General features: G+C 34.5%; 2 protein-coding genes and 1 pseudogene across 3 annotated transcripts in view; 2 read left to right on the forward strand and 1 right to left on the reverse strand.

Moving 5' to 3' along the window:
• Positions 1-212: 212 nt before the first annotated feature.
• On the forward strand, positions 213-8,411 carry LOC147382815 (uncharacterized; annotated as a pseudogene). Its single transcript, XR_015173288.1, has 2 exons — positions 213-324; positions 6,979-8,411. The product of XR_015173288.1 is annotated as an uncharacterized LOC147382815 (transcript).
• Positions 8,412-8,799: 388 nt separating this feature from the next.
• LOC147382816 (uncharacterized) overlaps positions 8,800-14,530 on the forward strand; it is a 37,687-nt gene continuing 31,956 nt past the window's right edge. The window contains exon 1 of the mRNA XM_086427466.1: positions 8,800-8,978. The gene's annotated coding sequence lies outside the window, so the exon portion shown is untranslated. The remainder of the gene's footprint in view (positions 8,979-14,530) is intronic.
• LOC147382817 (receptor-like protein 9DC3) lies at positions 9,844-12,563 on the reverse strand. The gene is made up of 2 exons (XM_086427462.1): positions 12,060-12,563; positions 9,844-10,769 (listed from the first exon to the last, which is right to left on the reverse strand). Exons 1-2 carry the CDS (start codon positions 12,499-12,501, stop codon positions 9,970-9,972), a joined length of 1,242 nt encoding a protein of 413 aa, XP_086283588.1. The 5' UTR covers positions 12,502-12,563; the 3' UTR covers positions 9,844-9,969.

Below are 14,530 nucleotides of genomic sequence, written 5' to 3' on the forward strand. Positions count from 1 at the left end.
ATCAACGAATTTGTTGATTATAAAAATGACTAATTCATTGGGAAAACATGTTTTGAGAATTAAAATGAACAGTGTATCGAAACCGAAAATTTCACATGTTCTGGGAAAAATCCCTTCTTTATTTTAATTGTGGAGTAATAAGTAAAAGTTGGGGTGCCAATAACAGCTCTCGATTTTTTCTGTGTACCAAAGCACCATTTTTTTTTTTGTTTCATTCACATGGGATTCCTTCCCTTCTGTCCCTAATTTCCCAGATGAAAGGAGAAATTAAATTCAGAAAAAAAAGCCCAATTTGTTTTGTTAGCCCGACAGCAACGAATTATTGTAAAATCCGCTTCTTTTCCCCCTCAATTTCTTTGTTTATTAATTAGTTAATTTTGCTGTTATTCATCTGTATTTGAATTTGATTTTACCTGATGGATTCGTTATTTTGAATTTAATCTGCATCATCTCATCTAATTGGAACATTTCTGGTGCTATTTTTTGTGGATTGAATGGATCGATATTAATTTGGTCAGGATTAGTGTTAGGATTCTTAGTTTTGGTTGGAAGGAATAGGTATCGTGTTAGGGTTCAAAAATTCAATTGGGTTAAGAATATTTAGCATACCTATTGTCTGATTCAATCTTATAGAGGAAATATATCATTTTGTTTCAATTTATGCTGCAAAGGGTATTGAAATTGGGTTTTAGGAATTTCAATTTGGTCAGGATTAGGCTTTGGATTCTTAGTTTTGGTAGAATGGAATTGGTATCATGTTATGGTTTAGGCTAGGGTTCAAAATTTTGATTGGGTTCAGAAATTTAGCACATCGATTCTCAATATGTAATTTTTTAATTTTTTTTTTTTAATTTATGCTGCAAAGGGTATTGGAATTGGGTTTTAGGAGTTGCTAGTATCTGGTCGTTGATTCTATTTATTTTTCTGATCAAAATCTGTATATTTGTCTTTGTTTTGTTGATTCATGTAGATTTCTCTTAAGAGAATTATCCTTGTTTTCCCATCATTATGGATGTGCATTGGATGATGAATGTTTGTCTAGTTTTGAATATTTTGGTTTGGGTCCTAATTTTGATTTCATGATCAAACAAATAATTCTTTGTTTTCCAACCTGAAATGGAGCCACAGTTGATATCGTCATGCCCATCTTATTATAAGAGTTTTGACTTAATAGTTATATTTGATATCTTGGGCGTGTGTTTCTCGGTTTTTTATTAAGAATTTAGTATTGGATTGTGCTGGTGTAGAAGTGCTTCTATACTTTTTTGTTTGTTGGGATAATATGTTCTTCAACTTCACCTTTGTTCCCTGATACAAGTGCAGGTTTTTAGGACTCATTCATGACTTTGTGGTATAAGACATAGTCGTTAATGCTCTAGCTCAAGCCTTCATTATTCTTCAAAATTTTGTAGACAGTGGAATATTTGTTACATTCATTGAAGCATTATTTGAGGCTTGGATTTTATAAGGATTTTCATCATCAGAACAACTCAAGGTTGTCATCTTTCACATATTTTATCTGATTAGTGGCATAAAAATTCAGAAGATACAAGGGGTATAGTTCAGAGTTTCCTCTTTGTGGTGAGTAGCCATGTTGTTTTTGTTAGTATGCTACCTTGATGTACTTGTGTATCTTATGGATTGTTCACATTTATTTCTTATCTTCTACCTAATTTTTTATTATCGCCTGCAAGAAAATATTTACATATGTAAATATGTAACAGCTATACGTACGGTATCTAATATTGATGGACGATGAGAGTGATTTATGTTTGAATCACTATGGACATCGTCATATCGATTTTTTACCCAATCTCTAGCATAATGATATTAGAACACAGGATAGTGGCATTAAGGAATATTAACATTAGTCTATGAAACAGCTATACTCAAACCATATTTTGCTAAATAATCTTCTACCCATTTTGTATCATTATGGACTAGATTTACAAAAGAGTAGCATGGACATGTTAGTAAAAATCTTTGCGGAACCATTTTGCCATTGACCAGGAATAAGTTGATTTTTGAGTTATTAATTGGAATTTGGAAGTGGCACAGTCCTGCTTGTCTTCGGCACTTGGAGACCCACTTGAGTACTCCGAGTGGGACTATCATCCACATGAAGAATAACATTCTTATTAATGTTGTTAAATAGCTTATGCGAGTGTGTGCGACTAGCACATGTTGTTTGCATATGCAGCAATTTTTTTTTTTTGAAAAAATGCAGAAAATACTTAAAAAATGCTAAAAAATCCACAAAAATACATCATAATTAAGCAATGCATAAATATCATACTTTCATTCATAAATCATAGTTCAGTCATACACCAAAACACACTTGTAAAAGACTAAAAATAATTAACTATAAAAAAAACAATCAGTCAAATAGCTAAATAGTCATACAAATACATGAAATACTCATAGAAATGTCTAAGTAACTAACTCTAATAGTTAGTTTGATACTTTACACAAGCATCCTAATTCATTGTGAAACATCTCCACTAGGATCGTCGTTGTTGCTTCCTTTCCTGTCGTCATCACCCTCCTCCACATACACTTCATCCTCCTCAGTATCTTCGTCTTCAGATCTCACCAATTCTTCATCTCCTTGACGTTGTACTGCTTCGTCTTCACCATCATTTTCTTGTATTTCATCTTTGTCTTCTAGTTGCCTTGAGTGTCGACCAGTGCCACTTCTTCTTTGGCTTGAGCTTTCTCCAGGTGCTGATGTCAGTGAGAAATCTGCTTTCTCCTCCACAGGCTCGTCCCGTGCATCAGTGATTCATGAATGATCTATGCCAAGATCATCAATAGAGATGGGATCATAGAAGCCAAGATTCTATTTTCTCATCTTGAATCATTTGTGAAATTTTTGGTTGTATTGTATGAACACCAAGTCATTCAACTTCTTTTGTTCTAGTCTGTTTTTCTTTTTAGTTTGTATTTGTTCAATAGACAACAAATTTTTTTTTTAATCGATATATACACAACAATTTATAAATATTAGATACTTCAGTTATATTATTGAAAGAATGAAGTAAAATATTAAGTGTTTTACTTAGTTTAGTTCTTAGTTCTTACCATCTCAAATGTGCTACAATTGCGTTTGCAGTCCGATGTAGAACATGTTAGGCCAAGAATCCATATGGCAACCTTTTCAAACATGGATCCTTTGTAATAAGATCAACTGCATATGTCGGCCACCAATCAGTTGTTGTATACATCAAAATACTACATTTAAATATTTATATTTAACTAGAATAGGGATTAGATAAAAAATATGTCAAATAACTCAAGTATAAACCCAAATTTTTTTTTTTTTACTTGGAATTTTCATTGTTCTATGCCTTTTGACTATATGTTATTCAAAGATCCTTCGCAATTCTTGTAACGATCCAACTATGTTGATTTTGCATCTTATTCTGTCTGTTCAGGGATCATTCTTTCCCAAACTTAAAGAAATCTCACCATATGAGTTGAATCCGCCTCATCTTGATTGACGGGTTAGAAGTATACTGCTGGATTAAGGATGTAAGTAGTTGAATAAAAGGTGACCTGCAACCAAACGAGGACGCTGATCCATTAAAAGGCGACCAACTTGGACAACATTGTTCACTAATTTCCTCAATTGTTTTATCTAACAGTTGGAAAAGATACTCAGCTGATGCATCTATGGATTTTAGGAACATTATTCCAGTCGGATAATTAACTAAAAATTTAATTATTGACTGACTGATTCTATTAGTCATAGTCACAAAGTCGGAGTATGGATTTAAAACGACAAGGGAAAACTTTGGAAAAAAACGTAGAAAACAGGAAAAAGATGATTAAACATAAAAGGTAAAAAATATATATTTACAAAATATGAAAAATGTATATATTTAATAATACATAAGAAATTTATTTTAATTTATTCTATGTTTCCAATATAACATGTTCTCAAACATAATTATACTTGTTATGATGCCAAAAATAGTTTACTCATCAACATATCTTTTGTTAAAAATAATGTACTATTGGAAAAAATGAAAAATCATAAAATCAAGATAGTATCATCAAATCGCATATTTTTTACATTTATGAATCACCAAATTCTATTATGTATCAAATCCCACATTAAAAAAAGAATTTGTTTTTTTTTTTTAATTTGAAAAAAACATGAAATAAACTTGTTTAAAACGTAACAAACACATTTAAAACGTAAGAAATGTGACTTTTTTTAATTGTTTTAATTGCTCGAGATACAAGACGCGTATTTTTCAAAAAAAAAAAAAAAAACGTTGTTTTTTGTTACTCTGCTATCAGTCCATCCATCAACCATCAGAGTATACATATAGGTTTTTCATGATTCTCAATATCTGTTGATTAACTCATGGGTGAACATGGCTCTCTTATTTCCTGATAAGGTGGTTTGATGCCAGGTCCAAATTGACCTATTGATTCCATCATTACTTTGAAACTCTTTAATTTGACAGTGTTAAATGCAATTCCAACTTGATATAGCCATTTGACTATATATATAGAATGATTTTCTTCCCATCTTTGGTGCTATGTTCAATGGTGGTTTGGTATGGACCTTTAACTTTCCCTCTTTGGTCAACCACATCTTTGGATGTGGTCTACCCCACCTATCTAGTGGACCATGAGCACGAGCTCTTTTAGCAGGTCTTCGAGTTAGTGGTGGTGGATCCGATGGTCTACTACGCCTAGTTGACGTGGGAGGGGTATCATATGTAGTGATATCATTATCATCATCCTCTCGACCACCACCTTCCATATAGCTTTCTAGATTTATGGCCTCATCTGTTTTTTATTTTGTAGTCTTGTCCATATACTCCATTAGTTCTTTTCTGATTTCGGGAGTAACTTTTTCACATGTCATAGCATTTGATCTTGGCATGTGTACTAAACGTTGTCTGTGGCGTGCAATGCCACCTTTACTAATGTATTCGCACGACTCACATGTTATAGACTCTTTTCATTTGGACTACGGTAATGACTGTATTTCCAACCGGGATCATTTGATTTATGCCGTAGGGAAGAGTTGGCTGGTGAGGACGACATACTAATTTTTAAGTTTCTAACAAGTAAAATAAAAAACAACTAAAAAAATAGAGAACACATAACAACTATTAAAATATATATATACCTCAACCTCAATCTCAACCTAAGTTGTACTAGTAGAAGAGAAAAAAGATGGTGATTAATGAAAGTTTTTAAGATTCTTGAATTGATGAATGATGATGTTGATGTTGATGTTTGATGATGAATATTGATTTGATTTGATCGTTCTTGAAAGTTGATTCTTGAAGGTTGAGGTTGAACACTTGAACTTGAAGGTTGAATGAATCTTGATTCTCAAGTCTTGAGTTGAAGGTTGATAGTTAATACTTGATCAATCTTGATTCTTGAAATTGAAGGTTGAACTTGAGTTGGATGAATCTTTATTCTTGATCTTCAAATTTTGATGACTTCACTTGATTCTTGAATCTTTACTTTAGTAGTTGATTGCTTTCTTTGTCTTCAAGTCTTAAGAGGTGAGAGTGAGTGACTTGAGTTGAGACTTGAAGTTTGAGAATTGAGAGTAGAGAATAGAGAGATTTAAGAGTTGGAAGCTTTGTGAGGAGAGTAAGAAAGAGATTAGATTATTAAAAGGTAGTAGAGATGTTGTAAAAGAAGTATGAGGGGGTAAAAGAGAGTTTAAAGGAAAAATAAAATAAAAATAAAAATTATGTGTCCAACGGTCAGTATGCCATCGCATATTTGTCGGATAGCATATTTTTGGATATGCGATGGTAGCATATTTTTGGATATGCCGATTCTAATTTCTTTTTTGTATTTCTTAAAATGATACCTTCCAACTTCTTGGACACACAAGACTAGGTTCAATAACTTGGAGAATATAGTATAGACCTAAAGATCAACCTATAGATTATAGAACTAGCTTTAGTAGGATTTTTTTTCCTGGTAATTGGGCTGTTCCTTCATTTTCCTAGTAATTGCACAAACATAACACACGTCATGTGCCAAGACAAAGCTTCCCAATGTCAATAGCAATTGGGCGACAAGGACACACTAGCCATGGTGTCATGGATAATTAATACCGCAGGGGTGCCAACAACCCAGGAAGCAAGGCACGTGCAAGCCCATATTGCAATATGTCGGCCTTCTTGGCAATGACACATAGGTACTAGTGTCACAAGAGACCAAGGGTGTGCAACCGCCTACCAAGGCACCGTCCACCATGTCACATGGTATAGTTAGATTTTATCACATGGCAATCTGCATGGTGTCCCAGAGTGCTTATTAGATGTGCATGTAGCATTTTAGGATAGACGCCTACCTAGGTCACTTGGGAACCTTGCACAATGCCACATGGCATAATTGGATTTTACCATATGGCAATCTACATGACGTCTCAGGGTCACACTAGACGTGCATCGGTGCATGTAACATTTATGGTAGGGGGTGCAACGTCTGAATCCTCACCCTAAAGACTAGTTCCATTTCCATATTTTTCTACTATCATAGAAATTGAATTTATTGGCTGAAGTGTAGATATGCTTAGGGCATGTTTGGCCATTGAGTTTTGATCAGACTTTAGGAAATTTTCGTTTAGTCACTATGTGAATAGAATGAGTACAGCTAAGTAGAGTGACAAGATTGGGAATGTTGAACATAAAACCATGCATCCGAGAGAACCTAGGCTGCGATACGTCAAAACCAAGGTTGTAGCCGTTTCAACACTCCTTGATACGTGATGAAACTCCATGGAAAGTAGGAGGGGTTCTATCTTATTGTAGACTCCTTTTTCCATATTGTAGATTTTTTCAAGGGAAGGATTAAGCTTTCTGTAGTATAAGCTACCCTTTTTGCTGTGATTGCATTAAATTTAGTTGCTGTAATCAATTTATGCTTTTTTCCAAAAGAAACAACTGGTGTTCTGATAAATTTAATGTTTTGCAATAACTAAAACAGTTCATCCAAGATGATGACAGATATGAAAGGGAGCACGTCCATTGGCACACATATCCATGATCTGCACAAGGAATGGGATGAGGCTTCATGTCCAATCTGCATGGACCATCCATATAATGCTGTTCTCCTCCTGTGCAGTTCATATGATAAGGGTTGCAGGCCTTACATATGTGACTCAAGTTACAGACATTCAAATTGCTTGGATAGGTTTAAAAAATACTTTGGGAACAGCTCTTTGGGGCTTGATCAAGAGTCGCTTCATGATTATACTAATGAATCTGTTTTAGGGGCAAGTGGAATGAGAAACAACTCGACCGAAGTTAACGAATATAACAATTTAGAAAATAATGGTGAAGAACTACATAGGTATTTAGAAATGCGGGACAATGGCATTGTTGAAACAGGTGATCTTGAACATTTTGGGCAAAGTGCCATTGGTGGAGGAAACTTATCATGTCCATTATGTAGAGGAGCCGTGAAAGGTTGGAAAATCGTAGAAGAGGCCAGACAATATCTTGATCTAAAACATCGGAGCTGTTCCTTGGAGTCGTGCTCATTCTTCAGTAACTACGTGGAGCTACGAAGGCATGCTAGAAAAGATTACCCAACAACTTGACCTGCTGTTATAGACCCATTGCGGCAACGCACTTGGCGATGCCTTGAGCACGAGCAAGACTACGGTGACATTGTCAGTGCCATACGTTCAGCCATGCCAGGTGCCATTGTGCTTGGGGACTATGCTATCGAAACTGGCGATGGTAATAGGGAAGGCAGCGATCCATTTTTGACTTCATTCATTCTATATCAGATGATGAGACCATTTGAGCGGAGGGGTATGTCGAGACATTGGAGAAGGTATTGGCTCTCTTCTGGACCATTTTCTGATCGTCGGAACCTTTGGGGTGAGAATCTGTTGGGCTTGCAAGATGACGAAGAGGATTGGAATCTGGCAAGTGAGACCGGTGATGATATTACTTCGATACCAAGGAGGCGTCGGAGGTTTACACGGTCCAGGCCTGATGAAGATCTTCCATGATGCACGTTGTGCCCCTCTGGTAATTTTCCAGTTAACAAACCAATTTGCGGATATTGTATTCTCATCTGCTTGTTAACAGGTGTTTCCGTGTTAATGTTTTAATACTGTGCAGAATTGCCTCAATCCCATTAACATTTGACTTGTTGCATTTAATCGTACTGAAATTCTAAGGTTGCTGCAGAGCTATTGATTCAGACACTTTTAGTAGCGGAGAGAAATTTGGGTGATCTTTTTTACTCCATGCCTTAAATTTCCGTAGAGTAAATTATATGATTTGTGTTTTCAATGGAGACTCTTTAGGATCTCAAAAAAAAAAATCGTATGTCACCATTAGGGAGTTATGGCTCTTTTATAATCCCATAAAGAAATTCCAATCTCCCATAGCTTTTGAGTTTAATTGAAGGGTAGTTCTTAATTATCATAGTCATCTAAGTATCATTCGTTAACGCGATGTTCATGATTTAAGACCTCGATAAGATTGTGAAGTTGTGAACTGCATCAGATTATAGATGGCCACACCAGGAAAAGTCAAAGAAGTTTATAAAATTTAAATTTTACGGCAGTAATATATGATAGAAATTAAACTAAGGGTGTGTTTGATTGCTGGAAAATTCAAGTGAAAAAGCAGTTTCCGAGGAAAGTTCAATTCTTGATCTGTCATTTAGCTAAACAGATCTTCAACCTCCCTACAAATTATATTTTGTTCTTGTGAATTATTTATTTATTTTCCATATTGTGGGTATCCCTAATTTGTTCTTGCGAATTATTTATTTATTTTCCATATTGTGGGTATCCCCACCATTCGGGTGTGATTAATTCCACGGTCACACGCACCGCCTTCTCGGAAAGTCCTATGTGCAACTGGCTGAGTTGAGGGTCAACCGGTACCCTAGAGAGGGGCCCCAAGGAATTCATTGCTTTGTATTCAGGAGATTTGAATGTTGAAGAAAATAAAAATTTGAAGGTAAAGTATAAAATTGTTATAACATTCAATTGTTAATTTGTTGATTTAATTTGCTAACCTGCTAGGGGCAAAACTTTTATCTAGGGTCAAGGTCGAAAAATAAAAAATCCAAATCATTGAGATAAATAATTTAATCGTCAAGATTGACAATTCAATTGTTGTGTTCAATCGTTGATCTTGACACTTGAAATGTTGAAGCGGCCACATGGCAATATTTGGGAGAAATTTTATCAAATTAGGGAATAATTCTAATTTTGGAGGATTCTTCCCTCTTAAAAAATTACTAAATATATACGTAAATGTAAAAATTGTAATTTAACTTTGATTAGGGGTTTTTTTTTTCTAATTCTAGATTTTAGGATTTTTTCTATTTATAGGGTTAAAAGGTATTGTAAAATTGAGGAACGAGAGACAAATGAGGGTGGTTTGGAGTTATCTTGTGAAGGGGATATGAAACACCTCTATAATTTATATTTTTCATTTTTTTTCTTTCAACCTCGCCATTAGATAGGTCTTCTTAAGATACACAAAATGAATATATTATAGTTGCAAAATGAACACAATGCACAAAACCTTGCCCAAGGAAGCATACGTCCTCAAGAATGGGGTAAACTCTAATACTTCGATTAATTTGTCTTGATAAATGGCGTAAAAGTCATGCCATTTTATTTTTTTAATTTTTTTTTATCTAGGACTTGAAAGAGTTAAATTTGGTACCAAAGTCTTCTAATCAAAATCATAAGTGACATGCTTTTAGAATCTAATGCAATGAAATCAAATTCTACTAGACATTTTGGAAGGATTAGAAGACATAGACTTGCTTTTTTATGATAGATTTTTCTCTTCGTTTTCTTGGGAAAGATAATATTTAAAAAATGAGATGACTTTATTTATAGATATATGGTACTGATTACAATAGTTTATACAAACTTTCATCAAACACATTGGTAACATCGTTTATATTTAAACTAAAGTTTTTTTTGGACCACCTTTATTCTCTTCGATTTACTTGGAGTCTATTGATCCTCTTCGACCTTTTGACTTGCTTGCATCTTTCCCCGTCAAATATCCTCGTGAGCCATCCATTTTCATTCCAAAATATAGTATATCCAATTGCAATGCCAATAACCACTCCACATCCATATCCTATCAACATAAATATTTTCCAATCAAGGTTACTCGTAGATGTTGAATCCTTGCGTTGTTGGAATGGTGGTGAAATCGCATTGTCATCTTGACATAGCCTTGGCAATGGAATTCCACATAATCGAGGATTACCTTGATAAGAAGCATCTGAAAACGTATCAAATTGTTTACCTCGTGGTATACTTCCTTCAAGATGGTTCTGTGTAAGGTTCAGCATTGCAAGGAATGTAAGAAGAAGTAGTTGCTGAGGAATCTCCCCTGAAAGCTTATTTTGCGAGAGATCCAATGACTCAAGTTGTCTCAAGTTCCCCAATGAGGATGGGATGGGACCTATGAGGTCATTGCGAGACAAATTTAGTAGAATAAGTGATTTGAGATCTCCTATCACTTTTGGAATTTCACCTTGGAATCTGTTGTTGGAGAGATCTACAGAGACAAGGGTGGTCAAGATTTTCTCTAGTGACCTTTCTTGTCCTTTGTACGAGAGGATAATTGAGAGATTATAATATTGATTTTCTTGCTCTCCAATGTACATTGGGGACTTTTCCCCCACCATAAGTTCATTCTGTTGTGGTGTCATCATCGCTTTCCAACTCTGAAAGTATTTTGCAGGCAAAGGTCCCGTAAATCCATTGGAAGAAATATCTAGGACATGCAATTTTTGAAAACCAGAATTGGTTAGAGGATTTTCAATGGGACCATAGAATATGTTGGATTTCAATACAAGGACCTTCAATGATTGCAAGGACTCTAGCCAGAAAGGGAAGGTACCGTGTAATTTATTGTTTCCAAGGTCTAGAATCTCTAGATGACTCAAATTAGTCAAACATCTTGGAAAAGATCCTTTCAATTGGTTACGGGAGGCTTGAAAGATATTAAGAAAACTCAAATTGCAAATTGATTCAGGAATTTCACCATTTAAATCATTATCATTGAGTTGCAAGAATGTTAAGTATTTGCAATCGCCAATCTCATGAGGAATTATTCCAGTGAAGTTATTGTTATTGAGTTGCAAGTATTGGAGTTGGGTCCAATTGGACAGAAAATGTTGGTAGATTTTACCAGATAGTTGGTTATTATTGAGTTGCAAGGATTGGAGTTGAGTTAGAGAGACCATGGAAAGAGGCAAAGGACCAGAGAGGTTGTTGAGTGACAGATCAAGATACCTAAGGTTGATGTAAAATCCAAGCTCATTGGGAATGCTGGAATTCAAGCTTGTATTCGAGAGATATAGGGTGTCGAGCATCCTAAGGTTACCTATCCAAGATGGTATGGGCCCACTAGTAAACGGGTTATTAGATAAACCAAGGAATGTGAGGTTAGTTAGAAGGCCAATTTCGGGGGGTATCTTACCATTGAGCTTGTTCATTCTCAAGTCAAGGGAATAAAGTTGAGTAAGATACTTGATTTCTGATGGAATCGGTCCCTCCAATGAATTATCAGTCAAGTGAAGGGATTGAAGTTCGGTAAGATACTTGATTTCTGATGGAATCGGTCCCTCCAATGAATTATTACTCAAGTCAAGGAATTGAAGTTTGGTAAGATACTTGATTTCTGATGGAATCGGTCCCTCCAATGAGTTATGAGTCAAGAAAAGGAATTGAAGTTTGGTAAGAGTAGTAAAGAGTTGCACTGGAATACGGCCTGTTATAAGATTAGAAGACAAGTCCAGAGAGACTAAGTTGGGGCAGTGAAAGATGAATGGGGGAACCTCATCTCCCAGTGAGTTACTAGAGAGCCAGAGTGCTGTCAATGATGCCATGCCCTTAAACTGATGAATCGGATCTGGATTCGTTAGATGGTTACTGTCAAGATAGAGCGATTGTAACTTTTGTAAATTACTAAGCTCATGTGGGATCGCACCAGATAAGTAATTGTTCACAAGAAACAGATGTTGGAGATCTAAGAGATTTCCTATCTCAGAAGGGATCATACCTGTGAAATAGTTTTCACCCAGATCGAGAGAAATGAGATTTGAAAGAGACCCAATTTGAATTGGGATTTCTCCACACAAGCGGTTGAAACCCAGGTGTAGGGAGGTGAGATTGGGGAAGGCGGAGAAGTCGAATTCATCAAGGGTACCATTCAGGCTCTGTTCATTGAGGGCGATCCCGACGACGATCTCGAAGTTGTTGTCACAATAAATTCCATCCCAATTGCAGGGATTGGTGGCATCAGACCATGAATCCATAAAAGATCTAGTCGAATTGAACAAACTTTTCTTCCATTTGAGCAAAGCTTGTGCTGATGATGATGATGATGAAGTTGTTGATGCAGAAGTAGTCTCTTGTTGTATTATAAGAAGAAAAGCAAAAGAGATAATCAGAAAGAGAAAGAAGAAAGTTTTGTTGTTCATATGTAATAATGTTATAGCCATGATGACTATCTGACTTGAATGAATGACTGACTATCTCTCAAAAACCATATTATATTTATAATTATTATTACATGGAAGACAGAGAGTCTCTTACGTTTGACTAGAAGAACACGTGTCCCTTACGTTTGACTAGAACAACGTTGCAACGTGTCTCTACTCTCTCCACCCAAAAATCTTTCCTTGCTATGGGCTGTCAAGATTGGTACAGTTTATAAAAACAAGATATATCTAATTAATTAATAGTATTGAATATTCAACAAAAATAATAATAATAAAATAATGATAATTATGTATAATGGAATAATGGAACTCGACTCGTGTTTGACGGGTAATTAGGATATTGACAGTTTTTTCTTAATAAAATTTTGTTTCTAATAGATAAAGTTAATAAAATTTTTTCCTTTGAACAATAATGACTGCACGTGCCTCATGTTTTGACTGCAACAACGTCACAACATGTCTCTCATGTTTGACTGCAACAACATTACAACATTACAACATATAACTACCCTTATAATTCTTTCCTTCATATAAAAATGAGATGTTGGCTTGTGTATTTGTAAGAATTTTACAATAATGCAATAAAAAAGTATATTTAACACTCAAATTATCATAAGAAGTACAAAATGTCATCATTTTCTTTTTAGATCACATTGGAGTATGGGACAAGGCCGCACGTAAAAAAGATATATATTTTTTCTTCGAGGACTTAAAGAACTTTTAAAATAAATAATGGTTTGGGTTATCCATTGCAACTTGGTTGGCTTGTTTCTTTGTAAATACTCTAGGTCTACATCATGTCAAGATTGGTAAAGTTAATAAAAGTATTATATATCTAATTAAAAAATGTTTAATAATCAAATAAAATAATGGTAATTATGTAATTTAGATGAAAAATAAGGATGTTCATAATGCAATATAGTAGAGTACTTGACACTCTTAAGACTACAAAAGTCATCATATTCTATTAGACTCAGGGTCGTTATCGGAGTAATGGGAAGACCCGTGTTTGACGAGTAATAAGGATATTGCTTATTTTCTTCATTTGCAAATAAAGTTTTTCTTACTAAAAGATTTTTTAGATCAACATTGTTAATGTCTTATCCCGAAAGTAAATAATGGAACTTATCTAATTTAATTAAAAATAAGAATTTTACAATAATGCAATAAAAAATAGTATTTAACACTCAAATTATTATAAAAAGTATAAAATGTCATCATTTTCTTTCTAGATCACCATTGGAGTATGGGACAAGGCCGCACGTAAAAAAGATATATATTTTTTCTTCAAGGACTTAATGAATTTTTAAAATAAATAATGGTTTGGTTCTTCCATTGCAACTTGGTTGGCTTGTGTTTTTGTAAATACTCTAGGTCTCCATCATGTCAAGATTGGTAAAGTTAATAAAAGTAAGATATATCTAATTAAAAAAATATTTAATACTAAAATAAAATAATGGTAATTATGTAATTTAAATGAAAAATAAGAATGTTCATAATACAATAAAGTAGAGTACTTAATACTCCAAAGACTACAAAAGCCATCATCTTCAATCAAGCTCAGGGTCGTTATTGGAGTAATGGAAGACCCGTGTTTGACGAGTAATAAGGATATTTCTAAGCCTATATTTGTAGCCACAATGCTTCAATGATATTAATACCCATGTTATATGGAGCAAAGGAATATACTTAGAAACTTAAAACCGAACTCAACATTAAAGAGATAAGTTGATTTAATATGATCAAAGGCTTTTTAAATGAGACTGACTTGCATTAGAAGCTAAAAAATTTCAAGGCAGTCTTGAGTAATTGGGAGTCAGAAGTTACGAAGAAAGAAGCAATATGATCCAAGTAGCTATTTTATGTCTTAACTAATTTAGTGAACAAATTAGTAAAAATAATTTTTTAGGCTTCAAACAATCAAGAAAAGCACTTTGTCCTTGGTCCAGTAGCGTAACTGACAAGTTTTTTTACCCCATCTAAAAATTCACCCTAAGATAATAGATATTGACGGTTGAACCAAACACTA

The sequence above is a fragment of the Akebia trifoliata genome, chromosome 16 (genome assembly GCF_017979445.1).
Source record: "Akebia trifoliata isolate Shusen 1 chromosome 16, ASM1797944v1, whole genome shotgun sequence".
In the NCBI taxonomy this organism is placed as follows: domain Eukaryota; kingdom Viridiplantae; phylum Streptophyta; class Magnoliopsida; order Ranunculales; family Lardizabalaceae; genus Akebia; species Akebia trifoliata.